The sequence below is a fragment of the Paroedura picta genome, chromosome 11 (assembly GCF_049243985.1).
Source record: "Paroedura picta isolate Pp20150507F chromosome 11, Ppicta_v3.0, whole genome shotgun sequence".
NCBI classification, from domain to species: domain Eukaryota; kingdom Metazoa; phylum Chordata; class Lepidosauria; order Squamata; family Gekkonidae; genus Paroedura; species Paroedura picta.
Window position 1 is genome coordinate 432,266 of NC_135379.1, and position 27,930 is coordinate 460,195.

Below are 27,930 nucleotides of genomic sequence, written 5' to 3' on the forward strand. Positions count from 1 at the left end.
TGAACCTCCACCTTTGGGGGGTTTTAAGGATACCGGCTGGGCACACCTTTCCCGCAGCCCCCGCAGCCGCCTTCCTGCGGCCCTCCAGATGACCCCGAGAGGGGGGCAAGAGAGCTGGGGCCCCTGGCCTGGCCGGACCCTCCGTCCTGGGGCGAATGCGGCCCCGAGACAAAGGCAGGCAGCCGTGAGGGGGAGGCGCGGGTCTCTGCGAGGGACGGGATGGGTGGAGGGCGGCTGCCCCGCTGGGCCTGCATGCAGGCCTTCTCCTCGCCTCGCCTCGCCTCTCCGCCCTCTTCCGCGGGCGGCACCTTGGCCGGACGGGACGCGGGGCCGCCGTTTCCTCCGCACTTGCGGTCAGGCAGCTCAAAGCCATGGGGAACACGCCCGGCGCCCTGCACCTCTGCTCGCGCGGCTCCGGCCCCGACGACAGCGCCCCGGCCGCCAGGTAGGAGCCCGCCTGTCGTGGGAGGGTCGCGGCTGCCCCCGCACCTCGGCTTCTGCGTGGCCGCGCCCCGCGCCGCACCATGTCACCAACCGCCTGCTCCGGAGCGGGGCCGGCGGCGCCAAGGCCCTACCGCTGGGCCTGGCCTCCCGGGCGCCTCGGCAAGACAAGTCCCCCCCCCCCTCCTCCTCCTCCTATCCCGCCTGCAGCTGTTCTCCTTGCGACCACGCCCCGCCCCTGGATCGGGGCCCCAGCAGCGCTTCCGCGGAGGGGAGATTGGGTCTGGGGCCTGGGGGCTGCTGAGAAAGAGGCTTTCCCGGGAAGCCCGGAGCAGAAAAGAGCCGCCGTGGCTTCTGAGGGTCGCCCGGGAGGACGGCGGGAGAAGGGCCGGATTCGAATCCCACGGCCGCGAGAGGCCGGCCAGAGCGGCAGGGCTCCCTTAGAGGTTGGCCGCCTGGTCCTGCCCCAGCAGAGCTCCAGGGCTCATCGGCCTTTCCCTCCCCCTCCGCTGGGACGCTTGGGGCCAGGGAAAATAGTTTTTAAACTCCCAAGGGGTCTCAAGGCATATCACCTTTCCCTTCCTCTCCCCACAACAAGCACCCTGTGCGGTAGGTAGAGCTTGAGAGTTTTGGAAGAACTGGGATTGACCCAAGGTCACCCAGTAGGGCCTGAGTAGGCTGCACATGGAGGAAGGGGGGAAATAATATCTGAGACCCCACTCTTAACCATGACGCTATGCTAGCTTTTGGGGAACCTCCACATTCAGAGGCAGTCAACCTGACTTCCCAAACCAGGAGGCAATGTCAAGGGTATATCTTGGCCTCTCTGCCCTGTGGCTGGCCCTGCAGAGGAACTGGTTGGCCCCTGTGGGAGACGGGAGGCTGGACTGGAGGGACCCTCCCTGGCCTGACCCAGCAGGGCTCTTCTGAGGGTCTTCTCAGGGGAAGGCCTCAGCCTCCCTGCCCTGTGGCTGGCCCTGCAGAGGAACTGGCTGGCCCCTGTAGAAGGGGAGGCTGGACTGGAGGGACCCTCCCTGGCCTGACCCAGCAGGGCTCTTCTGGGGGTCTTCTCAGGGGAAGGCCTCGGCCTCTCTGCCCTGTTGCTGGCCCTGCAGAGGAAATGGCTGGCCCCTGGGTGAGACGGGAGGCTGGACTGGAGGGACCCTCCCTGGCCTGACCCAGCAGGGCTCTTCTGAGGGTCTTCTCAGGGGAAGGCCTCGGCCTCTCTGCCTTGTGGCTGGCCCTGCAGAGGAACTGGCTGGCCCCTGGGTGAGACGGGAGGCTGGACTGGAGTGACCCTCCCTGGTCTGACCCAGCAGGGCTCTTCTGAGGGTCTTCTTGGGAAGGCCTCGGCCTCTCTGCCTTGTGGCTGGCCCTGCAGAGGAACTGGCTGGCCCCTGGGTGAGACGGGAGGCTGGACTGGAGGGACCCTCCCTGGCCTGACCCAGCAGGGCTCTTCTGGGGGTCTTCTCAGGGGAAGGCCTCAGCCTCCCTGCCCTGTGGCTGGCCCTGCAGAGGAACTGGCTGGCCCCTGGGTGAGACGGGAGGCTGGACTGGAGGGACCCTCCCTGGCCTGACCCAGCAGGGCTCTTCTGAGGGTCTTCTCAGGGGAAGGCCTCGGCCTCCCTGCCCTGTGGCTGGCCCTGCAGAGGAACTGGCTGGCCCTTGTGTGCTGTGCTGGAGGGACCCTCCCCCATCTGGCCAAGCAGCCTCCTGCCCGTAGGAACTGTTGTACCGTGTTTCAGCTGCCTTCTTGTAATTCCCTTGTCTCCATGCCTGCCCTGGAGGGTCACTGGCCATCTCTTGTTTGGGGGTCCCATGTCTTTGGATAAGGCTCTCTTCAAAGGTACAGGATTGGGGGGGGGCAGGGCAGCACACACAAGGCCAGAGACATTTTATTCCATCAAAGTGATGGATGCAGCCGCGAAATCAATCGGCGAATAACACTGGGCCAGAACGCAACGTTAGGCATGAACCAAATAGGGAAGAGTAAGGATATCAGCCTTAATACAAAGTGCCGGCTACTCAATGCCACTGTCTTCCCCATAACAACCCATGGATGCAAAAACTGGACCCTGAAGAAGGGAGACAGGAGGAGAATAGAGGCTTTCGAAATATGGTGTTGGAGACGAAGGCTGCGAATGCCATGGACAGCCAAAGTTACCAACAAGATAGTTTTAGGGAGGAGCAAACCAACTAGGTCATTAGAAGGGAGGATATTACAGGTGAAGCTCACTTACTTTGGACACTTCATGCGATCAAACTCGCTAGAAAAATCATTAATGCTCAGCATGGTCAGCAGCAAAAGGCAACGTGGTCACCAAAGGATCCGCTGGCTTGACATGATCAAAGCCGACACATGGATGACCATGAACCAACTAAAAGAGGCAGTCAAAGACAGGGGCACATGGCAAAGGCTTTCCTATAGAATCACCGAGGGTCGGACATAACTGAATGGATAACATCATCATCATCATCATGATCGTCTATAAGGAGAAGAGTTACATGCAGCCCACCAAGCAAAAACCAAGCACTAGAGTGATAGATACAGAAGCCCAATGACACCTGCTTGTCCCTGTGTTCTGCCTGCCTAGTGCCCCAGATGCCTGCCCCATTGAGCCGCCCAAATATTCTCGGATCAAGAACTGGCAGACGGGTTGTGTTACGTATGACGTCCTCAGTGCTCAGAGCAAGCAGGTAGGGAGAGACCTGGAGTGTGTGTGTGGGGGGGGGTTGTGAATGGTGCTCCTGGAAGACTGGGCTGCCCCCCCCCCCGATCGGGCAGTGGCAGGGCTGCGGAAACTGAAGATGTGCTCCTGCCCACCCGTAGGAGCCCCCCCGGCGGGTGTGTTGGGTTCCCCCCTCCCTGCAGGTGTGTCAGGAAGGCCCCCCAGTGGCCCCGCAAAGGCTGCCATGGCTGGACAGTGGCCAGGATCCAAGGGCAGGCAGCGCATTGCAGGTTCCCTTCCCTCCCACCCAAGGCCTTGCTGAGGTCTCCAGACTGTGCTCCAAACACCCACACATGCCTGCACAGGACAGGCCCCGGAGGAGCATGCAGCTTGCCAGCCTGTGGGGCAGGAGACCAAGCTGTCCCCAGGCCCTCTGCCTCCCTGCTTTCTGCTCTGCCCCTCTGCAGGCCACCCCCTGCAGCGAGAAGCGCTGCCTCTGCTGCCTCATGTTCCCCAAGGAGATGACTCGGGGGGCTGCGGAGGGCCCCCGGCCCAAGGAAGAGTTGCTGCTGCTGGCCCGGGATTTCATCCACCAGTACTACAGCTCCATTCGACGGTGAGTGCAGGAGCTCCTGTGGCCTGCCCCTCCCCCCCCCCCCCGCAGCTAGCTCCCTGGGGCTGGGCACAGTGCCTCCCTCCCGGCCCTCTGGGAAAGCAGTACTGCCAGCCCCCGGGCACTGCCAGCCACTGCTTGCCAGGGAGTGCAGATTTTGCTGGAGATGAATGAGGAGCTTCCCCCTACCCAGAGCGCCCCCCCCCTACTTGTCACCCTGAGCTGTTTTGGGCAGGAGATGGAGGGGAGGGCAAGCCTTCCCACTCTCTGGCCACTTCCTCAGGGCCAATAGGCAGGGCAGCAGTTTGGGGAAGGTTTGGGATCCAGAGGCCCTTATCTCCAGGCCCTTATGTGCAGGTCACAGCTCCAGGATTCTTGGGAGGGTCAGCCCCACACCCCTTCCTCTCCCTCCCTCCCTCCCTCCCTCCCAGGCTACAGGCTGCCCACTGGGACTATTCCCTTCCCAGCCCCAGAGATAACCAGCAGGCGCTACTGGGGGAGGGAGGTTGCTTATCCAAAATGGAAGCGTCCTGAGTCAGGCAGGGGTCCTGATCTGGGCATGGCCTTGGCTGGAAACCTGGGAGTTTCCCATGGCTTCTAGTCACCGTGGGGGTCACAAGCATTTCCTTGCAGAGTAGCTTTTATGCCATTTTCTCTTGAGTAGCCTCCATTGGATATAATGAGGCTTTGCTTATTGGAAAATCCCTCCCACTGTTGGGCAATCTGCCAGGAAACTCTCCTCCAGTGTCAGGAGGGCCCAGATCCACCTTCCTGCCACTTGGTTCCCTTCCTCCTCCCCCCCCCCCCCGCCTCTATTCTTCACACCTGTTCCTCAGAGAGGCCAGTGCAGAAGAACTTCCTAGTAGGGGAGGGGGTTGCACCTCCTCGGATCCCTCTCCCAGTTGCTCGCCCTTCCCGTGCCCTGCCCCCAAATTTACTGTTTGAGGCAGACTCTGGCTTGGATCCCAGGCCCTTGGGTCTGTTGTCTGTCCCCAGTGCTTTGTTCTCACCCTGGATCTAGCAGCCTGCCTTATCAACAGCCTTTTCCTCTCTGAGCTGCTTCTTCCTGGCTCCTCGGTGATGTCTGATGTCATGGACCCCCCCCCCGCCCCAGGCACAAAGAGTCTGGCAGCCCTCTCCTGCCCACAGAAAGTCTGCCTGCTGCCCAGTGTCTGGGTGACCACCTCCTTCTCCTCTGCCCGCCTGGCTCCCCTTCCTGGTGGCTGCCCATCTGGCCACCTTCTCTTTTCTAGCAACTTCTCTTTGAAGCAGAGGGTGCCGGGGGTCAATGAGAAGGCTGGGGCTGGGGCTGGGGCTGGGGCTGCCACATGGTCACCATGGGGCCCTTCTATGCCTCGCGGCAGCCCCTGTCAGAAGCCTTCTGCTTGCTCACCGCTCTTTTGGGGGATCTAGTGGGCTTCCAGATTTCTGACATCCAGATCCTCTGATTCCGTCGGTTGGCTGCCCCATCCCATTGATGGCACTGGATTTACACGAGTGAGGCCATCTGCGTGGAGGCGCGGGCGATAAACAGCCAAATAAACTGGCTCACAAACTGGCGGTAGAGAGCGTCACCCCCCTCCTGTAGTCGAGGATGCGGAGAGCAATAAGTAGATTACGCCATCGCTGTTGCCATTATTGTAAATTATCGGATTTTATTGTCTTTATGGTTTTAGGGGACGGGGTTATGTAAGCCGCCTCGAGCCTTCGGGGGGAGGCGGGGTATAAATATAAATATCATCATCATCATCATCATCATCATCATCATCATCATCATCATCATCATCATCACACTTTCTGGGGCTGGGGAATGGGGCCTTCCCGGCCCAGTCTGGCCCAGTCTGGCTGGTGATGCCTGTCCTCCTGGTAGGGGTCCTTCTAGTGGAGGCGTTGGCGGGGAGGGGGGGCTGGACTCCTTGCCTCCCAGTGCTCTGGGCTGACTTCTTGGGGAGGGGGTGGTCCCCTCAGTGAATGCCCTCTGGGTGCCTCTACCTGTGGCAGGGCATCCCTGGTGTGTTGCGCAAGGATGAGTGGCTGGCATTGGAGTCCCCATGGACCCCCCCCCCACAACAGCTGTGCTCCCTCTTTCCATTGGGCGAGGCATGCCTTTGTATGGGGGGAATCTCCTTCTCTGAGTTCAATTCCCTGGAGGGCTGGTGACAAGGCCGATCATCGGCCACGGGAGCCTGCAGGGATTCGACCAAAGGGCCCTCCCCAGAATAGTGTGCCCCCTCAGCCCTCCTGCCATTCTTAACCAGGCAGAGGTTGCTGATATTTTTTTTAGTGAGAGCTCTTTCGGAACAATGGAGAGCATCCAGAGCTCTTCCTCCCACCCTGGCAGATGACCTCACGGAGACCCTGTCCCTGGAGGAGCAGCAGGAGTGAACCTGTCGGCTCAGAGGGGTGGGGGAGCCTCGCAGGGAAAGCCGTTTTGCACCATGGAAGTCCCGGGCAGAGATTTTCCCCACCTTTCCCTGGATCTTCCACAAGCTCCCTGTTGGAGATGTGGGACGAATCACTGCAATGCTTTGAATTGCTTAGAAAGGTGCCCCGTGGAGCTGAGAAGCAAGGTTTTTTAGAAACCAGGGAAATCAGTGGGTGAAACTGGGCATGGTTAGCCCATAGGTCAGAGAAAGCTGCTCTCCTGTGGCACCTCTGGAGGTGCCTTTCTAGACTGCCCCCCCCCCCAGCGCAGCCCTACAGGAAAGGGTCACCCAGCCTGGGTCACGGGCAAGACCTTGATATCTGTGGGAGGGGGACAGGCATACGGGGTTGCAGCCGGTGCCCTCCACACGCATGGGCCGGAGGGGCTGCCGAGAGGTGGGGGGAGGATCAGTGGGCCATCTGACCAAGAACTGTCTCCCCAGCTTGGAGTCCAAGGCCCACCTGCAGCGCCTGCAGGAAGTGGAGAGGGCGATCTCAGAGACAGGCACCTACCAGCTGCTTGAGGCAGAGCTGATTTTCGGAGCTAAGCATGCCTGGCGCAACGCAGCCCGCTGTGTGGGCCGCATCCAGTGGAGCAAGCTGCAGGTGGGTGAGGGGAACGTCCCCCAAAGCCCCAGTGGGCAGGTCTGGGCCAGCCAAAATCCCACTGCGATACCCTGCTGAGGTACCCTGGCAAAGGAGGATGGGTAGCAGATGGAGGGTCGTCAACAGAACCAGAAGCCTTCCGAGAGGATGATTCAAACTTCCTTTCCTGTCTGCATCCTTTCCCAGCTCCAGGCAGCCCCTCCAGCTCTTGTCTTCTGCCCTCCACCTTCTTCTGGTGCCCTCTCAGGTGCCTTGCAGCTGAGTTCCTGGTGTCTATGGCAACCCTGTGGGGGATCCTGAACTCTTCCTCCCTCCCTGGTGATTGAATCCTGCTTCTTCACACACATTGCTCCTGCCTCCTTCCCCATCTCCCTGCACAGCCTCCTGCCCTGGCTCCTCCTGCACCCTGAGACGCTTTTCCTTTCCTGCTGCCCAAGAGGTTCCTCCAGTCCAGCTGGCAGGGTTCCCTCCAGGTTTTCCTTCCCTTGTCCCCTCTAGGGGAATCCTGAAGCCCAACATCTGCTCCTCGCCTCTGCTTTATCCCGAGAGCCGTCCTGCAAAGTAGGCAAGGCTTGGAGGGATGTCTGGTCCAAAGTCACTCAATGAAATCGAGGGCTGAGTGAGGATTTGCACTTGGGACCCTCCAGTTCTTACCATCCCATTCCCACCAGCGCCTGCCTCATGAGGAAGGGTGTTGGGAAGCTGATCCCGATCCATTTGGGTTCCACTTTCTTTTCTCTCGATCCTTTTCACAGCATTTGTGTCTCCCACCGTTGCTGCATGCAGCTGACTTCTCAACTGGCTGGAGCCATAGGGAGGGATTTTGTTCTCTTGCAGATTGAAAGTGGCCTCCCGGACTGTCCTTGTCCACCTGTTTATTACCCGCCCAGAGGATTCTCTGATGAGGTTGACAAGAAAGTCCAGCTAAGCTAAATCTTGGCAGAAGTGTGGGCAGTTCCCTGTTCATGAGGCTTTTTCCTCGTTGGGCTTCAGGATTCCTCTAGAAGGGGGGCTGGCAGATTCTCAGCAGCTGCTGGCAGATTTGGGCACAAGATCCCAAATACTGCCCCATGTGAGTTGCCTTAAGACGAATCCACAGGTGTGGATCAGCTAGACAGTGACTGGTTAGTGTTTGGTAGGTCTGACCTTCGAACTTCACCTCTTGGCATCTCCATTTGGCCTAACATTTTCCCAAGTAAGATCCAACAGAAATAGCACATTCAGTTTCTCTGCAGTCTCTTTGTCCACCTTTAGCAATCCTTTCTCCCTCTTTCATCATTTTTTTCAGGGGCTGTTTTCCATTTATGCAGATGCTGAAGGCTGCCTCTGGGCACCACTCAGGACTAGAGAGATAAAATATCCAAAAAACCTGAAGTTACAGGGGGAAGCGGGGGAGGGTTCTCCCTGTTCACACACACACACACACACATGTGGCAGGTTGGGGTTGGCTGGCTGTAGTGCTCTTCGGGGGCAATCTACAGAGGGCCCTCCTTTGGGACCGGCCACGATCATGCTGATCCCCCACTAAAATTATTTGAGCCTGTGGCTGACCGGATGTTGCACAGAACACTCTCAAATACCCTCTTTGAATGTTGGAACTGGAGCAAACCAAATCACCGATGAAAGACTTTCTCCTTGATAATGAGTTTAATACCAGATCTCGTTTGGGCCCTGCCCTTGCTGTTCAGGAATAAAGAAGATTCTTGGTTGGCACATGGCCAGCTCGTCAGCGTTCTTGTCATTTGTGTTGCTACACAAGCAGTGGGTTCCCCTCCGGAGAGCCGTGTTTGATTCCCCGCTCCGTCCAGCCAGCTGGGTAGCTTTCTGTCAGTCACCAACCTCTGATAGCTGTTTTCAAGGAGCAGTTCTCTCAGAGCTCTCTCATCCCCACAGGGAGTCTGTTGTAGGGAGAAGAAGGGAAAGGTGTTTGTAAGCTGCTTTGGGAATCCTTTGGGTGGTGAAAAATGGGGTACCAAAAAACAGCTCTTCTTCTTAAAAGGGGCTGGCAGAGGTAAGAAGGGCAGGTTGATTATTGACTGTTTACCAGAATAGCCAAATAGGGCTGCTGGGGTGGATGCAGTGGGGGAGGGGGCTTTGGCCTGTGGGCCTGGCTGGTGGGTTTCCCTGCGGCACGTGACCAACCACTGCTGGGAACTGGAGGCAAGAGGCCGAGGGGCCAGTGGTCTGATCCAGAGGCACCCAAGTTCTGGCCTCTGTCGCTGGCTCCTCTGAGGTTCCATGACTCACAGGAGGGCTGGAACCGCACCCTTTCCTGCTCTTGCCCCACAGGTATTTGATGCACGCGACTGCACAAGTGTCCAGGAGATGTTCACGTCTTTGTGCACTCACATCCACTATGCGACCAACCGTGGCAACCTCCGGTGAGTGGCTCCCCCTGGCCTTCCACTCTGGGATCGGGGCCTGTCTGGCCCTCAGGGCACCCTTGACACCGGTCCCTGCTCTGCCCTGCCAGGTCAGCCATCACCATCTTCCCCCAGCGGGCCACCGGCCGGGGGGACTTCCGGATCTGGAACAGCCAGCTGATCCGCTATGCTGGCTACCAGCAGGCAGATGGCACCATCCTGGGTGACCCAGCCAACATAGAGATCACGGAGGTGAGGGGCGTAGCCTCTGTGGGGAGCCTGAGGGCCTCTCTGGGTGGCCAACTCTGCACTGGGGAATTTGGGGTGGAGCCAAGGGCAGGCAGGCTTTGGGGAGAGGAGGGTCTGCAGAGGGGTCAAATGCAGAGAGGCCATCCTCCACAGGGGACGTTTCCTCCAGGATAACTGTTCTTTGTAGCCTAGAGAAGAGGTGTAATTTTGGGAGCAGTCCAGGCCCCACCTGGAGGTTGGCAACACTAGGCCTGGCTTAGTGCCTTTCTCCCTGGCACAGCTGCCTGAGTCTCGACTCCTGACTCTTGTTGATGCCATCCGAAGGCTGCAAAGGCAAACCTGGGTGTCCCCCTCCCTGCCCAAGACTGCTCCAACCCCTGGCCTGGAGGTCCTGTCCTTGCCTTGGCCTGGAGTTTCACGGTGTGGGATGAGCAAGGCGTCCATGAGATGGAGCCTAAAGGGTCTTCCCTTTGCCCCTGTTCTTTCTGCCTGGCAACTCTCAGGTTCAGAGGACCAACCCACCCCATAGGCTCTTACTCCCCAGCTGACCCTCTGCTTTCTCCCCCCCTCCCCCCCCCCGCACAGCTCTGCATTCAGTATGGCTGGACCCCACCGTACACCCGCTTTGACGTCCTCCCGCTGCTGCTGCAGTTTCCAGACGAAGACCCCGAGCTCTTTCCTCTGCCTCGTGAACTGGTGCTGGAGGTGCCAATCAGCCACCCCTCGTGCGTATAAGGGGCACGCTCCCCCAAATTCCAGGGCGAGGGCTGGCTCCTTGCCAGACTTGCCAGAGGCTAGTGAGGCAGCAGGGGAGCCAGCCCACCCCTTGCCCTTCTGTGCAGTGGGGCATGGCCGGCCCACTCTCTTCTGGTGCAGGTGGGAGGGAAGGTGGCAGCCCCTGCAGAGGGGCTGTGGCATTTCTTTGGCCCTGCAGGGCTTCCCTGAGAGCCTCTGGGGACCGTTCCTCTGACTCAGCAGGCTGGCCCTCCTGAGGTGGGAGCTGGCAAGCAGGAGATGGGGGTGGCTGGGGGCGGTTAGGGAGCGGGTCAGCCAGGGTCTGTGGGGTCTGCTGGCCTGGGCTTTCTGGCGGCACGAGTAGCCACGTCCAGAGCAGGACGCAGAGCCAGGAGCATCAGGCCCCGAAGCTGCCTTCCGCAGTGCCAGCCGGGCCTCCCATCCGCTTCTCCAGACGGCACTTGGTGGTGGGGACTCCCCCCTCCTCAATAAAAGGCTGGACCGTGCGGCAGAGCCTGGGCCCCCTTCCTCTCCCTTGAGAGCTCTTCCTGTTGTGTATCAGCCTGGAGTGGTTCCCGGAGCTGGGCCTTCGCTGGTACGCACTGCCTGCCGTCGCCAACATGCTGCTGGAGATTGGGGGGCTGGAGTTCCCTGCTGCCCCCTTCAGTGGCTGGTACATGAGCAGCGAGATTGGAATGAGGAACTTCTGCGACCCGCACCGCTACAACGTCGTGCAGGTGGGGCCCTGCCGGTGGGGCTGCCCCCTCCCTTGCTCCTCCTCCCTCCTGTACTCCTCCTCCGTTGATTTTACTATTGCCTTTCTTAGGATGTAAACCAAACTGAGCCCTTGGGAAGGGTGGTATAAAATGTGATAAATAAAGACCTGCCACCACCTGGTCATCGTACAGGGCTGCCTGCTGCGAAAATCAGGAGTCATGGCTGCTCCTTCCAGTTTGGGGGAGACCTTGCCAGAATGTGAGCACTGTGAGGACAACTTATTGCAGGGTCCCTACCCCCCCCCCCCAGTGGAGTACTTCCTTGCCAAGCTCCCTCTCCTGACCCTGCCCCCCCCTTGCACTGGACTGGCATTTCCATGATGGGGGAGCCCTAGGTGGACAAGAGAACCACTGCCAGCTTCAAATTTATGAAGGCTTTATTGAAAGAATAAGGTTTATATGCTTATCTTTAGCATGGCATGGATTGAGGCAACAGAAGCCTAAAGAAATTGAGGGTAACACAATCCGTCTATCCTTCTGCTAAAAGATACCTCATCTGATGTTAAATATCAGCTAGGCATCTTTCTTAAGAGGCTACAAGTTTCTATTGCATGGTCCTTAACTCACCTGGCAGATACATGGTCCAGGATGGCTGTTCACCTCTTCTCAAATTATAGCAACCTCCCACTTTGTGGTCAGCAGACAAAAAGATCCCTTCCCTGCGTTGGAGGAGATTAAAATCACCTTCTGGGGTATTCTCCTAAAAAGTAGCTCTTCTCCCCCTCCCCCAACAACTGCTTCTAGACTAGGTCAGTCTGCATTCAAATGAAGATGTGCAAATGAAATTGGGGTCCCTGTGGGTAGGCAGGTAGTTGTAGTTTCTGCATTTCGCAGGGGGCTGGACTAGAGGACCCTTCCGGTACCTTCAAACTCTATGTTTCTAAGTGGGCTAACATCACCTCTCAGCTCGCCAAAGGCTTAGAGAGAGAGAGAGAGAGAGAAAGCCTGACTCGTTTTTTAACAGGAGGGAGGGATTTTGCCACAGGGGCCATCCTGGTCTGCTCACAGCCCCCCTCCCCCACACAGGCATCTTCCGACTCAAGACGGGGGGGGGGGGGCTGCTTTCTCTCCCCCACCCACGGCCAGTTCAAAGGGGCCCCGGTCAGAGAGTTCACAGGGACCCCTTCAGCCACATCTCACCACCTGTCTGTGCATCCTTCTGCTGCCTGCTGCCCACGCTCACAGCCACCTAACCTCCCCCCCATGTGTGTGTGGCAGGAGGTGGCCCAGCGCATGGGGCTGGATACGCGCACGACTTCATCCCTCTGGAAGGACAGGGCTGCTGTGGAGATGAACCTGGCCGTCCTGCATAGTTTCCAGGTGTGTGTGGCGGGAAAGTGGGGTACAGCTACGGGGACAAGCGCTTGCGGGGCCCCAGGGAAGAGCAGGCCATTTACCTCCCCCCCCCCACACACACACACAGAGGACTTTTGGGAAAGCGGGAGCTTTGGAATCTGGGCAGGAGGCACGCTGGCCTGGGTTCCTCCCAAGAACTGGTCCTCTTCATGCAGGCGGCTTGGCTCTCTGGCAGCACCCAGCCGGACGGGGCTCTCCCAGCCATCCTTCCCAGTGGCATCCAGAGCCTGTTGCCCACAGGGGTATCGCTCTGCCAGGGTCCAGAAGGGCCCTGCATCCCACCCCCACCACTCTCTGCTTCCAGCTCGCCAAAGTGACCATGGTGGACCACCATGCGGCTACCGAGTCCTTCATGAAGCACCTGGAGAATGAGCAGCAGATGCGGGGGGGCTGCCCGGCTGACTGGGTCTGGCTGGTGCCCCCCATCTCCGGCAGCCTCACGCCTGTCTTCCACCAAGAGATGGTCAACTACCACCTCTCCCCCGGCTTCTGGTACCAGGTGGGCCCCTCGCCCCGGCCAAGGGGCCTGGATGGGGTGGGGGGAGGGGGGCTGCTGCTGAGCGGCTCGAAAGGACCCCCTGGAGGGGGCAGTGGGGAGGGGAGGGGTCCAGCCCCGTCCCGCCCGGTCCCGTCCCACCCCAGTTTTGCAATGCTGCTGGCAGCAGCCAACGGCTCTTCTTCCGGCGTCACTGAACTCTCTGATCAAAGGACAGTTTTAATTCGCTTTCATTAGAGAGGGAGGGTGTGGCTGAATTAAGACCACGTGTTTGCTGGACAACTTTCAAAACAATCTGTGTGTTGCTTGGGAAGCTTCCCACTGGGCACGTTATCCCCGCCCAACGCCAGGGGCTGAGTTTTGGGGAGCACAGGTGTGAGTGTGGGGGGAGGGGTGGGCAGTGGGAAGCCAGTTGTCCCTGAGAAGTCGGGTTCCAGGGTCAGCCCTCCGGGGTGGCAGACTTCTTAGGTGGATTCAACGGGATAGTGGTTTTGTTCAATACTCAAGGCCAACCCCTCTCCTGATGCCCACCGGGTGGTTTTAGACAATGGGGGGCAGACGGGACATTTGCCCGGCAGGGGCTCAGACTGGCTGGTGGAGCCTGGATTGGCTGTGCAGCTGCCAGCTCCACAGAGTGGCTGCAGGGAGCCGCTGGGCTCTGCCTCCACCTCCTGCAGCAGCAGATGCAGCAGAATCAGCTGCCCTGGTGGGCAAGGCATTTTGCCTCTGCGCCCAGCACACGGCATCCTGGCGTGACGGGAGGGCCTCTCCCAGGCCACTTTTCTCTGCCGCGTGGCAGGGCCGGAATGGAGCCCGGACGTGTGAGGAGTGGCTGGTGGCCAAAGTTAGGAGGTGGTTGCCATGGCCTGCCCCCGCCCTCATGCTCATGATCCCTCATGCTCCTGGGGGGGTCTCCCGTCTGAATGCTTGCCAGGGCTGGCCCTGCTCAGCCTCCGAGGTCAGGAGGAGGAGGGGGGCTCCTTCCCCGGCTACTGAATCATTCTGAAAAGCCCCACAGATGAGATGGTTGAGGTCCTCTGGGGCTTGCCCCCACCCCCGGGCCTACCCCCAGCCTCTCTGCTGTTCCTGCAGCCTGATGCTTGGAAGGTCTACACCCCCAAAGGGACCACCATCACCCGGAAGAAGACCTTCAAGGAAATTGCCAAGTAGGTACCTCTGGGGGTGGGCTGGGGGTGGGCTTGTTCCTCTTGTGGCTGGTTGCCACGCTGGGGGGAAGGGGGCCAGAGTTGGGGGATGGAGCAGAGTTGCTCTCTCTTGCCCCAGGGGGACGGACCAGAACCAATGGGATGAAATAAATTAATCAGGAAGATGTTCCTGACAGTAAGAGCGGTTCCTCAGTGGATCAGGCTTCCTCGGCAGGTGGTGGGTTCTCCCATCTTGGGAGGTTTTTAAACAGAGGCTGGAAAGCCACCTGACTGAGGCTGATTCTGTGAAGGCTCAAGGGGGTGGTGGGTGACAGTGGATGAGCGAGAGGGATGTGAGTCTCCTGCACAGTATGGGATGTTGGACTAGATGACCCAGCTCTAGGATTCTAGGATTCTATGAGAGGGTGGCAATTTGATGGTGCTGGGGAGAGATCAGGGTGGGAGTCTGCCACGTTCTGTAAGAAGGGCACCCCTACATGTTGGTTGGGAAGGGGGAAAGAGGGCCATGCTGGATGGCACCAGGGGGGAGGGGATGCTGGAGAACCTGTCCAGGATTGCGGCTGGACCGGCCTAGACCACTTCGGGCTGCCCAGCTGGTGCTGAAGACCGGCCCTGGTGCTGCCAGCTGTCCCTTGCTTTGTAGCATCCCAGGAGTCCTGCCAGGTGCCCCCCCCCCGTGCCTGGTGTTCATTCCAGTGCCCCACTGGCCTTAGTCAAAGAAGGGGAGGCGCCCGAAGCAGCGGGGGTAGGCTGGAGTGGGGGTGAGGGTCCGGACCTCAGAAGCAGGGCAGGGTCCTCCAGGTGAGGGTCCAAGGTCAGGAGAAGGGCATGGCATTTGGAGGGGCCTCCCCATGTCTCTCCTTCCTCTTCTGCAGTGCAGTCAAGATCACAGCCAAGCTGATGGGGCACGTCATGGCCCGGCGAGTCAAGGCCACCATCCTGTATGCCACGGAGACAGGCAAATCCCGCACCTATGCGCAGAGCCTGCAGCAGCTCTTCAAGTTTGCCTTTGACCCCAAGGTGGGGCCTGGGTAGGCTCTGGGGCGCCCACAGGGCTCTGTGGCCGGGCCTGTCCCTCTGGGCCTCGCATGTCTGACCTTTGGTGCCTCCATCCATGGCCGGGGCAACTCTACCTCTGAAGGCCCCTGTGCCCACCCCGAGGCTTCCCGCTCCCTCCCCACAGGTGCTGTGCATGGACGAATATGATGTGGTTTCCCTGGAGCATGAGACGCTTGTCCTGGTGGTGACCAGCACATTTGGCAGTGGGGACCCCCCAGAGAATGGAGAGGTGAGGGTCTGCTGAGCATGTGTGTCTGTGTGGGAGGAGTGGGGGAGGGGAAGAGGCTGGCAGCCCCTTTTGTGTACAGCTGCTCTGGAACATGGGGCGTGAGAGTGGCACCAGGGGGAACTGGGGCGCAGAGGATTCTGGCTCCCAGGACAGCAGGTGTGGCAGCCAGCACCAGCAGGGCTGGGGGAAGGGTGCTGCCCACCCTCACTCTGCCCACTTCTCTTCCTCCTCAGAATTTTGCCAAGGCCTTGATGGAGATGTCCTGTCCTCTCCTGGGCAGCCCCCAGCCTGAGCAGTGCAAGTGAGTGTTGCCCCCTCTCCCTCCCCCACTGGCTTCGGCCCTCCTCTTTGTTTCCCTGACCCCCTGCAACATGCAGCGGAGGAGGAAAGCTGGCCTTGTGCGCACCTGCTGCCCCCAAGGCCAGCTGGGGGAGGCCTCAGGGGCACATGAGCTCAGCCCCCCTTCCCCCTCCCCCCGTTGCCTTGGCTGGGGCCAGCAGCCACATTTGCCAAACCTGCGTGGCTCCCATGCCGGCCTTGTGAAGGGAGGATGGGTGGGGTTGTCAGACGTCACGTGGGCTGGCTGGCCGGCCTGCACCCCGGAGGAGAGCCACGTGCGGCTGCCAGGGTGGCTTTTGGCTCAGCGCTTCTGAAGCCTCTCGGACTGCTCCCTTTTGACAGTGGCTGGGCCTCAGAGCCTCCCTGGCCTGGGTGTCCTGAGGGGCCAGCTGGGACCCCACCTTGGTCAACCCTCTCGGTTAAAGCCCCTCCGGCAAGCCCCGGTCCCAAAGTCCCTCCCGTCCCCTGGCCATAGGGCCTGCTGTCTCCTGCTGGCTGCATAGGAGGCTGGGGGCTAGGGGGTCTCTGCAGAAGGGCTGTGGCTGAGGAGCAGAGCACCTGCTGGGAGTGTAGAAGGTGGAGGCGAGGAGAGGCAAGGCAAGGGGTGCCTGCCTCTGTGCAGAGAAGGGCAGGGGGCAAGGAAGTCAAAAGCTTAAAGGAAACAGAGCAAAGGCCAGAGGGAAATATTGGAGAATTAGACCTTCCCTTGCCCACCCCCACCCCCCCGCAATATCCGGGGGGAGGTCCAAGAGCAGCACCTGTCCCTCAGGGCCCTCCCAAGTGGAGTCACACCCTGGATATCTGTAGGACTCGACACAGGCCTCGGAGGGCTCTGCTGAGCAGTGGTCCTTGGGGAGAAATGTGCCGAAGGGAGGGGCAGAAGGTGGAAGGGGCTGAGGAAGAACAAGAAATGCTCCCCCCGCCTACTGAATCAGCCCTTCGGAGGGGAAAGGGACCTCCCAGGTCAGATGCTTGGACATACCCCCCAGATTGCTTAGAATGCCCCCCACCCCACCCCACCCTCCCGCAGCAGCAGCAGCATCCGCCATGGCTTCCCAGGCCCTGAGGCTTGTGGGGCTGCCCCATCTCTCATCTTCCCACCCCCAGAAGCTACAAGATGCGTTTCAACAGCGTCTCACAGTCGGACCAGTTGGTGACCGCGTGGAGGAGGAAGCGCAAGGAGTCCAGCAACACGGACAGCGCCGGGGCCCTGGGGACCCTTCGGTAGGGCCGTTGGGAAGGTGGCAGTATTGGGGGGGGGTCTGTGAGTTGGGGGCCTAAACCGCTGTGTTTGCAGGCTGCCTGGAGCCAGAGTGCTTCTGTTCGGGCACAAAGGATCTCTGTGCTGCAGCAGAGATGAAACAGACCTGGATCCAACCCTGGCTTATTAATGGCCGTATGTTGGAGGAGGGCAGTGGGTGTGTGTGGGGGGGAGAGACGGGCGTCTCCTGTGTTCTAGAACATGCCCACAGAGGGAGCGTCTGCTGAAGGAGCATTCCCCCTCCCAACCTCCCCCCACATTCCCTGCAGCCATCCTGAGAGCCACCTGAGGAAGGCTGGGGACTGGGAACGCAGGAAGGTTAGGTGGCTCCTGCAGGTGGTCTCAGCCCACAGCTGCTTTCCTGCCTCTCTTTGGAAGTCCCTTCCCGGCCTTCGCACATTGGGTGTGACTCCCCCGTCCCCAGCAACAAGCCCCAAAGTTGGTCTTGCCTTCTACAGACGCCTGGGGAGGGGGGGACCGATCCGAGTCCTGGGAGTAGACAGACAGACCGGTGGGCGGGCGGGCGGGCGGGCAGGCCTGCTCTCCAGAGCGGTTCTGTCTTGGATGGAAAGGCCCGGCCTCCTCCCTTGGGGCTCAGAGCATGGATCTCCTTCGGGGGGGGGGGGTCCTCCCAGCCAGGCCTCTTCGGCTGCTGGGGGGGGGTCGCCTTTACAGTGTCTTCCCTGGTGATTTTGGCCGGAACATACCCAGCCGGCCCGCAAACGGTGGCCGTGGCTTTTGGGTCCAGGGCCTCCTTGGGTCCAGGGTTAGAGTCTGCTGCCCTCCGGGCAAGGCTCAGCCGCGGGGCCTCTTGTTGGTCAGCCTCCCAGAGGAGCTGCCTGCGCAGGGTGTGAGGCAGGAGGCTGGGCGGGCTGGACCCCTTCCTGGCCTGACCCTGCAGGGCTCTTCTGGGGGCAGCCAGCGGCCGGCCTCCTTCTAAGGGCTGCCAGGGGCTGGTCCTCCAAGAGCTGGCTGGGGGGAGGGGGTTGTATGGGGAGTGGGATGATCCCACTGTTGTTATGTATGGATCGCCTGTGTGTGTGTTGTGTGGACAGGAGCTCCAGGGATTGTCCGGCAGCTGGGCAAGGGCAGTTCAGAGGGGGTTGCCATGGCCTGCCTCCGTGTCATGCCCCCCCCCCCAGTGTTCCTTGGGGGAACTCCACCCAAACCCTTGGAGGTCTCCCATCCAAATACCGGCTGGGGTCAGCCCTGCTCAACGTCCAAGATCTGACGGGATTGGGTGGGCCAGGGCTGTGCAGGCCGGAGGCCCCACTGAGGTTCATGTTGGATCTTAGGAAGGAGGGGCCTGGGGGGGGTCTAGGAGATGGTGCATTTCAGTACGTATCACGGCTGTTGTACTGGGGTGTTCCCTGGAAAGAGCACGTTGGAAAAGTCCAAGAGAGGAGTTGCCCCCCCCCCCCGCCAAGCAAAGATCCCTTCATATTCACACACACACACACACAACCCCCAATGAGGCAAAATCCGATCCCACTGCTGAGGGCAGAGCATGTGGGTCTCCCTCCATTTTATCCTCACAACATCCTTGTGAGGTAGACTCAGGTGGGTGGCCATATTGACCTGAAGGTGCAGAACCAGGTTTGAGTCCAGGGGAACCTTGAAGCCCAACAAAGTTTCATTCTGAGTCGAGAAATGCAAAAGCTTATTCCTTGAATCAAACTCTGCTGGCCTTGAAGCCTCCAGGCCAGACCAGACTTTGTTCTTGTGACAGCCAGAGAGAGCGAGTGAGTGGCCCCAGGTCTCCTGGGGGTGGGGGTGGGGGTGGGGGTGGGACTTCACCCCAGAGGCCCAGGCCTGGCCCAGTTAGCTCTGCTGGGGAGCCCCTCCCCTGAGAGCCTCCCAGCCGTAGGAATCTGCAGGAGCTGCTGTTGGGTTTGGGCAGGTGCCTGAGGGGCAGGGGGGACCCTGTGGCACTTGGCCAGCCTTCCCTACCCCCTTCCTTCCCAGGTTTTCTGTCTTCGGCCTGGGCTCTCGTGCCTACCCACACTTCTGTGCCTTTGCCCACGCCGTGGATACGCGCCTGGAGGAGCTGGGAGGCGAACGGATCCTGCCCATGGGCGAGGGAGATGAGCTCTGCGCCCAGGAAGAATCCTTCCGGACCTGGGCCAAGAACGTCTTCCAGGTGGGGCGCTGGGGGTGGGGAGCCGGATGAGCAGCCAGGAGTCCCCACTGTGGGACTTGAGGGCCTTCCCGGGCAGACAAGTAGCCCCACCAAGGTCCAAGTCCCACTCAGAATCACAGTCGTGGCTAGGTGGAGCGGTCACTTGGAGGCAGAGCGTTTGCTTGGCCTGCAGAAGGTCCCTGGTTCAGCCCCCCTCGGTGCATCCTGGGGAAAGCAAGGGATGACCAAGGACCTTTCCCTGAGACCCTTGATAGGAGCACCTCCCTCCACCAGGGTCTGCAGCATGACAGCCGGGCCCTCGCCTGAGTCACCCTCTGGCCGCCTGGTTTGGGCCTGGAATTATGTGCAGCCAGGGCTGTCATAGCGGCATTACAGGTCCCCAGCCAAGGCCGTGCACAGGGGTCCTACCGGCACGAGGAACAAGGACTTGCACGATCAGTCACCTTAAACTGATGATTGGCACCTACCACAAAACCAACAGTTGCAAGACAAAGATGTGACCATACAGATGGCACTCAGCATGAAATGTCCATCCCTTCTTTATTACTAACTGCTCCACGCAGACCTAACACTGGTATCTCCCCCAGCATGCTCTCTCTGCTCACTGGGAACGGGGCCTGTGGCTGCGTTGACACCCCATGTGCAGGTGCCGTGGGTGGGTGGGTGGGAGGGCTGGGGGCGTAGCCTGGCTGTCGGTTGCAGGGGGCACCTTCCCTCACCCTGCCCAGCCTGGTGCTTTCTGAGGGGGCTTTTCAGAACAGGGAAGAACTGGAGGCCAGTGAGGAAAGGGGCTGCTGCCACCTGGTGGCCAATGGCTCACCCTGCTGCCTAGGGGGGGCTGGCCTGCCCCTGAGTGCATTGGTCCATTGAAAATGGGGTTAGGGGGGGGGGGCTTTCACTCCCCGCCCCATGAGCCTGAAGGTACAGCCGGTGCTGCCAGCCCCTCCCCAAGTGTGCTGCTCCCAAGTCATGGCAAGCTCCCCCTCCCCGCTGCCTTTCCCCACAGGCCGCCTGTGACACCTTTTGTGTGGGGGACAATGCTGAGGCCGCCGCCAAGGAGATCTTCTCCACCCGCTGCAGCTGGAAGCACCACCGGTACCGCTTGTCTGCCCACGAGAGCCCCTCGGACCTGCTGGCAGGCATGTGCATGCTGGGCTTGCCGTGGGCTTTGGGCTTGCCTTACCCCCAGGGCCCTGTGGGGGGGGGGGCTGCCAGCTGGCACCTCCTCCAGCCTCCCCTGGATGGTGGGAGGCTGCTGAGGGAAGGGGGGAGGGAGGTGGACCCCGTCCTCTTGGGGCCCTTAACTGTGCCTCCAGTGCCTGACTTGGGAGCCCTGTTGCCCCCTCCCTTCCCCCTGGGGAAAAGCAGAATCCAAGAGGTCCCTCTGAACGACCGCTGGATGTCCCTCCCCCCAGGTTTGTCACATATCCACAAGCGCAAGGTGGTGCCGTGCCGTGTCCTCTCTGTCCAGAATTTGCAGAGCCCAGAATCCAGGTGAGAGCCTCAAGGCAGGTAAGGAAGGGGGTCCGCGGATCAGGACAGCCGAGAGGCCTTGGCGTTGTTCAGCCCTTTGGCTGGGGAGGGGGTGGGGAGCATTTCTTGGCCTCCCTCTGAGCCTGCCTCTGCAGGTGGGGCTACCATGATTGCCTTCTCCCACGTGGGGCAGAGGGTCCCATCTTGCTCTCATCAAGAGGCAGGTGTCCAGTCGGTCCAGCTCCCCATCCTTCCTGAAGTCCCCCAGGCAGAGTGTGGGGACTTCTTCAGGCTGGGGAAAGGGGCAGAGGCGAGGGGCCTTCTACATGCTGGGCCTTGCTACTGAGGGGAGCCCCAACTGAGCCTCTTCCCCTAGGCCAGGCTGGGGGTGAGGGAAGGGGTGGTGCTTGGCCAGCTGCTGACCTCTGCCTCAGCCTTTTGGGTCAGGGGCAAGAAGCTGTGCAGGGAGGAGAGGGCAGCCCGACACAAGTGCAGTGGTGTGGAGGCCCCAAAGAGGGGCAGGTGAAAATACCTGCCAATCCTACATGGCCCTCCCAGCTGCATAGCTCAAGGGTCCAGAAAAGAATGGTAGCTCTTATGCAGCAGGGATGTGGGAGAGAAGGACTCCCCTGCCCACCCCCTCTGAGGATTTGTTGTGAACCTTCTTAGCTCTTCCAGAATATGCTACCAGCCAGACTGAAGGAAGAAAAGGGGTTGGGAGCCCATAGCCAAGTGACCCCCTCCAGATCCCTGCCTACGGGACAAGATTCGGCCAAGGGTCTCCTGCCCCTGTTGTGGGCCAACCTCCAGCCCCATCCAGGGAGAGCTCTCCCTCCTCCAGTGGCATCCCAGGCCCAGGGAGGGCTCTGCCCCGTCTACTCCCCTCGCCTCTCTCTCGTCACTTTTGTTGGGCCACAGTTTGGTTGGTTGGAGGATTTCTCCAAAGAGCTGAGGGGTCTATCCTGTTTAACTGCTGAGGTTGTTTTCTAAAATAAACTCCAGAGGTTCAGAGGAACTAACACCAGTGGCTAATTCCCCCAAGGCCTTCCAGGGCCACAGGGGAACAAAACTCTTCCCATCCCCTCAGCCTGATGCAGCCAGAGCCAGGGTGCAGAGACCCCAGCAGAGCAGAGGAACGAATGGGCAGGGGCTAATTAGAGAGTGATATTTTAGGGAGACTTTAAACCCCCTGCTGGGGTATGGATGCTAAAGCCCAGAAGAACACACACACACACACACACACACACACACACACGTGGTCCTCCATAGAGGGGGTCAGAGGAAGGGGGGGTCTGCCCCACTGCTCACGAATCCAGACTGGGAAGCCACTGGAGTCTCTTCTGTCCGGGGGGCTGTCACGGCCCCACTGCCTCTCCTGTGCGGGGGGAGTGGCTGGCCGGCAACGGGTGGCTTTGTTCCTCCCCCAGCGGGAGAAGCAAGTTGAGCTAGGCATCCAGGCACGGGATGGCTGCCTCCCTGCCACAGGGAGTCTGAGCACCACGCCTCCTGCTCCCCAACAGCCGGTCCACCATCCTGGTCAAGTTGCTCACGGGAGACCAGCCAGAAGGGCAGTACCAGCCAGGCGACCATGTGGGCATCTTCCCTGCCAACCGCCCAGAGCTGGTGGAGGGGCTCTTGGGGCGCGTCGAGGATCCTCCCCCCGCCGGGGAGACGATTGCTGTGGAGACCTTGGAGACGGAAGCCAATGGTGGGTGTGGAAAAGAGGGCTGGGGGGGGATCACTGCTTTCGGGCTGGGGGGCAGACAGCAAGGGCCTCATCAGAGCAGATTCTCTCCTTGGCCCACAGGCTTCATCCGGACAGCTCCGCCCTTCCCTTCCCTTCCCAGGTGCTCCGGCTGCCCTGCGGGGTGGAAAGAGACACCCATCTGTTTGCCAGCACAGTGCCCTACGAGGCTGGCTCCTTGGGGTGTGTGGTGAACTGAGAGTCTGTGTAGTCCCCTCGATGCCCCCTTTGGTCTCCCACACTCCCCCCTGTCCTGTGGTCCCCTGTCTGGTTGCTGCCACCAGTAAGACCCTCTTCTTTAGCCAGGGGCCTTTTCCCCCACTCCTGGGAAAACACGGCTGGCTGTATTTATTTCTCTGTATTGCTCCTTTGGCCCACTAGCCCAGCCTGCTGTGGGATGGCATGGGACAGCTAACTGATCTCCACCAAAGTACAGGGCCAATAGACCCCAAAACCCAAAATAGTTGATTCACTGAACTACAAAAGAAAGACATCCAAAAGGAAAGGGTAACATGAACAAATAGAGTTACCATTGAACTTTTACCTCTGAGGGAGGGAGGGAGGGAGGACCCATTCTGCCTAGGTCTCCCTGTCTCCTACACCCTTTCTTTCCCTGTTTCTCCTCAATCCAGGGGGGTTTTAACTGTCCTTTCCTCTCTCTCTCTCTCTCTCTTTCTTCATGCAAAGTCACCTCTTCCTACAGAGCCTGGCTTCCACCTGCAGACAGGGAACCACTAGATAAGGGGGAGTGTGAGGGACCAAAGGGGGCAGCCAGCAGTCAATCTTCCAGCAGTCAAACAGAGTCGCGAGAGCCGCCCTTGGCTGGACACCAGAAAATAGGCGGGGGCGATGGGAGGGGTGCCCATTGACTCCTCCTAGCAACTTTTCCTCCCAGCTGGGTCCTTCCACCCTCCTCCCCCCCAGGTCCGAGGCGCTTGTGGGTCCCTGAGGGACGCCTGCCCCCCTGCACACTGCGGCAGGCCCTCAGCTACTTCCTGGACATTGCCACTCCACCCAGCCCCCCGCTGCTGCGTCTCCTGGCCACCCTGGCTGAAGACCCCACCCAGCGCCAGCAGCTACAGCGGCTCAGCCAGGTAGGGCCAAGTGCCCCAGCCAAGGTTGGCCAGCCTAGGATGGAGGGGCACCAAAAGCTGTCCTTCGGAGATGTGGAGGAGGGCCCCTGCGGCAAGGGGGCAAGCCCAAGAGGGAGGGAACAAGAAGGGCCGGCCAGCCCCTGTGGCCTTCTGGGTCCCTCTGGGCCCTGTGCCATCCTGGCAAATGGGCTCCGGCTCTGTGTGTATTTGGTGGCTCCTCCCTAGGGTGGCATGGTGTGTGTGTGTGTGTGGGGGGAGCTGTCATACCAGACAGAAAGAACCCAGGGGAGGAGGATACAACGGAGGAGAGCTAGAGGATATCAGCCAGTTTGGGTCCCCCTTGGAGGGAAAGGGATGGTGGAAACCAAGTTTAAAAAAGAGAGAAGGAGTGAGAGAAGAGTTGGTTTTCGTACCCTGCTTTTCACTAACCTAAGAAGCCTCAAAGCAGCTTCCCTTCCTCTCCCCATAACAGACAGCCTGTGAGGTAGGTGGGGATGAGAAAGGTTTGACAGAACTGCTCTGTGAGAACTGCCCTATCAGGACTGTGACTAGCCCAACTGACTGTATGTGGAGGAGGAGTAGGGAATCAAACTCAGCTCACCAGATTAGAAGCTGCCGTTCTTACCCGCTGCACCAAGTGTCCTCGGTTGGGGCTGGTTCTGGGGCTCTCCGCTCACTGCCCTCCCTCCCCCCGGCAGGATTCCCGTCTTTATGAGGAGTGGAAGTGGTCCCACTGTCCCACGATGATGGAGCTCCTGGAGGACTTCCCCTCCATCGTGCTGCCGGCCTCGCTGCTCCTCACACAGCTGCCCATCCTGCAGCCCCGCTACTACTCCGTCAGCTCCTCGCCAGAGGCCCACCCGGGCCAGATCCACCTTACCGTCGCCGTACTCAGCTACCGCAGCAAAGGTGACCTCTGGGGGAGGGCTGGGGGAGATCAGGCAGGTGCCGGTCCGGCCAGGGCCGCGGGGTGACTGCAGGCTGGCTCAGCCCAGAAGAGCAGCGGATGGGCGCCTCGGCAGCCCCGCCAGGCCCCCCCCCCCACCTGCCCGCTAGCTGGCTTGACCCTTCTCTCCCACAGACGGGGCAGGTCCTCTGCACCATGGAGTCTGCTCGACATGGCTCTCCCAGCTGGCTCCTGGGGAAATGGTGCCCGTTTTTGTCCGAGGGTAAGGCACCTGGGGATGGGAGGGTGGGCTGGGCAGGGACTGGGCAGGGACAGAATTGCAGAAGAGGGCAAGAGGAAGCCCAGCGCTGAGAAGGCGCTCTCATCCACCTGCCTCTGGTGACAGAAGCACACCAGTTGACAGGCAGGCTGGGCAGATGCTCCATTCTCACCCCCCCCTGAGCTCCTTCCCATCCACAAACTGAGCCACGCACGGGGAGCGAATGTCTGTGTGCCTGCCTGGGTTTCTGGCCTTCTCCCGGGGGACAGGGAGGTTCCGCTCCTCCTTGTGAGCCAGTTCGGGTACCCAGCCTTGCTCCTCCCGCCTTAGAGCCTGCCTCCCCACCGGCTTGCTGGTCTGTCAGGGCACACATGCTGTACAAAGCCCTGGACATATGCAAAGTGTCCTTAAGTGGCAGCTGCCTTACGGTGACCACAGCATGGGAGAAGTGGCACAGGCATCTGGACGTGGCTGCCTTCCTTCTGAGATGGGGCTGTCCCTATCCCCAGCAGGAGCTCTGGCTTGTCCCCACCGAGCCGGGAAGGCCCTGCCTGTCCCGGCCTGCTGCTACTGCCCCCTCCCCTCTCCCCCAGGGGGAAACCTCTCCCAGAACAGTAGCAGCTGCCCCCAAACAATTGCACCTTCCGCTAGGCGGATCTGCATCTCTAGCATCTTGCACCTGCTTTCCCTGTGAAGGCTGACCTCCCGCTTCCCTTCGGCTGCTTGCTGAGGGCTGCCCGACCCACCCTGCGCCTTTGTTTGTCCCACGCAGGGCCCCCAACTTCCACTTGCCAGAAGACCCTTCAGCCCCTTGCATATTAGTGGGGCCGGGCACTGGCATTGCCCCCTTCCGGAGTTTCTGGCAACACCGGCTGCATTCCATGGAGGCTCAAGGTAGGACGGGGACCTGGCTGGGGTGGGTGCAAGAGAGAGAGGGCTTGGGGAGGGATGCCGGGTCCCGGCTGCCCCTGCCTTGTGCCTTTGCAGGGCTCCTCCCCGGCGAGATGTCCTTGGTCTTCGGCTGCCGCTGTTCCCACCACGACCAGATCTACCAGGAGGAGATGCGGGAGGCCCTGCGGAAGGGGGCCCTCAGCCAAGTCCTCACCGCCTTCTCCCGTGACCCCGAGCACCCCAAGGTGAGGCTGGAAGAGGGCATGCGCCCACAGAGGGCCGGAGCCCCCAGCTTGATGCCTCAGGCGTCCTCCTCCTCTGGCGGGTGAAGTCTCGTGCCCTGCCCAGTCCACAGAAGCAGGGAGCCGGGTGGGGACGAGGGACAGGACTCAGCTGGCCAGACAGCACGACCCGCCTGGCCTGCCACCAGAGTGGTAAAGGGAAGGGTGGGCAGCAGAGCGGTGGGGGGGGCACCCATGGATGGGGAGGTGGACACCAGGAATTCTCACTCCTGCCCACCCCCACCCTACTGCAGCCCTGAACTCTCCACCTGGCCCCTGCCAGTCCAGACAACCTGCCTGTTTGGGGGAGGGAGATGAGGTCAATCCCCCCTTCAGTTTGGAGGGGTTCAGCATAAGAGACACAACTTTGGGGTTCCCGCCGTGAGGCCTGTCCCAGTGCTGGGGAGAGGGGATGTTCCTTTGACCTCCTTCCCTTCCCACTAGAGTCCCCACTGCACCCCCTGGCTGGTGCTTTCCGAGTCCTCCTATATATGCAGAACAGACTTCTGGGAACCCGGGGACTGGCCCTGCCGCTGGGCCTGGACATGTGTGGACAGGTCACCAGATTCACATGGCCTGGGCTCAGGCTGGAGGGTGGGCCGGGCCACTCAGGCCCGCACAGGGCTGCTCTCCGTCTCCTCCTCCTCCTCCTCCTCCTCCTCCTCCTCCTCACTCGTCATTGTCTGCTTCCCACCCAGACCTATGTGCAAGACTTGCTGAGGACGCAACTGGCCAGCCAGGTCTGGCAGGTCTTGTGCCAACGAGGTGGCCACATGTACATTTGTGGCGATGTCACCATGGCCACGGGAGTCCTGCAAACTGTCCAGCAAATCTTGGCCATGGAAGGAAACATTTCCTTGGCTGAGGCCGGGGACACCATCAGTGAGCTCCGGGTAAGGCCCAGCCCAGCAGCTCATGGAAGGGGGGAGGGGGGTGAAGAGACTCAAGCCCACAGAGCTCCTCACACCTTCAGATGGGCCTGCGGGCCCCACATAGGGCTCACTGCGAAGAGGAGCGTGGGAGAAGGCCTGGGCAGGGGAGGGACAGGCGGCACAGCCCCCTCCAAGGCCGCAGGGGGGGGGGCTGCGGCATCAGTACAGTCAGCAAAGGAGGACAGAGGCTGGGGGAGGAAAGGAGCACAGCTGCATCAGCATCTGGGCTGGCTCCCCTGAGGCCTCCTGGGGGGGGTGAATTCTTTCCCTTGGTGTTCTGGCACACTGAAGAGCCATCCTGAGACGCTGTGCAGTGGCTGGGTCCAGGGAAGGGGCAGGTCTCCCACCCTGGAGGAGTTCCAGCTTCCCCCGCCATTGCCCACCCATCTCTTCTCTTCTGGGGGGCAGCAAAGCGGTAGCTGTGCAAAGGGGCTGATAGGAGACAGCTACCGTGTGACCCTCCCCCTATCTAACATCTCTTTGCCTCCGTCCTAGGACCAGAATCGCTATCACGAGGACATCTTTGGCCTCACCTTCCGTGCCCAGGAGGTGGCTTCGCGCATCCGCAGCCAGTCATTCTCTGTCCATGTGCAGAAGACAGGGCCAGGACCACACCCCTGAGCAGATGCTCTGCCTATGCCTCCAATAAAGCCTTTTGCCAGAGCACAAGTGCCAGTCTAGGGCAGGGGGAGCTAGATGGCTTTATATCTCCCCTTCCAACTCCATGATTCTGTTCCACATCCAACAGTGTTGAAAGGATTGGCAGAAGAAATTGCAGAAGTCCTGGAGAACCAGGGAAGTTCTATTGGACTGGAAGAGGACAAATATGGTCCCCATTTTTTAAGAGGACGAAAAAGAACTCCTCCACAACTACTGCACACACAGTTTAACATGGGTACCAGGAAATCTTGATTTCAGTCAGGTCTTTGATAAGAATACTGGAGGCTCAATCACAGACAATTCCCTTGAGAAGGAAAACTGGGAAAAACCTAAAGAAACCAGGGGGGCTCCATAAATACCTTTCAAAATAACTGAGTAATAAAAAAGCCTTATTAAGAAAATGGAAGGAGGGCCTTATAACAAAGGAGGAATACAAACAAATAACCAAGGCTTGTAGAGAGTGTTAGAAAAGCTAAAGCTCAGTATGAGCTTAGGCTAGCAAAAATTGCTAAAAACAATAAAAAAGGTTCTTTAGTTCAAAGTAAGAATAGGGACATAACAGGACCATTGTGAGGACCAGAAAGTGACATTATAACAGGTGGCAACTTGTTTGCTGCAGCTTTAGAGACAAGGATTCAAACAGCAAAAGAAGGCTCTACTTAATCTTACAAGGCACTTCTTGATGGGGAGGGTTGTACGTAGATGGAATCTACGAGAGTCTCCTTTGTCGGAGGTTTTTAGGAGAACAGTGGATGAGTACCTGTCAT

The 27,930-nt window shown here is 60.0% G+C and overlaps 1 protein-coding gene across 2 annotated transcripts; it reads left to right on the forward strand.

Moving 5' to 3' along the window:
* The first annotated feature begins 302 nt into the window (after positions 1–302).
* On the forward strand, positions 303–27,888 carry NOS3 (nitric oxide synthase 3). Of its 2 annotated transcripts, XM_077304657.1 has the most exons (26): positions 303–445; positions 3,036–3,138; positions 3,578–3,726; positions 6,591–6,753; positions 9,043–9,134; positions 9,227–9,368; positions 9,951–10,090; positions 10,663–10,837; positions 12,095–12,196; positions 12,537–12,731; positions 13,821–13,894; positions 14,770–14,914; positions 15,078–15,182; positions 15,416–15,483; positions 16,629–16,745; positions 18,748–18,922; positions 19,929–20,061; positions 20,338–20,416; positions 21,916–22,103; positions 23,064–23,233; positions 23,932–24,142; positions 24,315–24,402; positions 25,172–25,293; positions 25,387–25,535; positions 26,270–26,464; positions 26,999–27,888. In XM_077304657.1, exons 1-26 carry the CDS (start codon positions 372–374, stop codon positions 27,122–27,124), a joined length of 3,480 nt encoding a protein of 1,159 aa, XP_077160772.1. In that variant the 5' UTR covers positions 303–371; the 3' UTR covers positions 27,125–27,888. The 2 variants fall into 2 exon arrangements, with proteins under 2 accessions (XP_077160772.1, XP_077160773.1); XM_077304658.1 differs by lacking the exons at positions 23,064–23,233; positions 24,315–24,402; positions 25,172–25,293; ... (1 more) ...; positions 26,270–26,464; positions 26,999–27,888 and having other exon boundaries at positions 23,932–24,096.
* Positions 27,889–27,930: the final 42 nt, after the last annotated feature.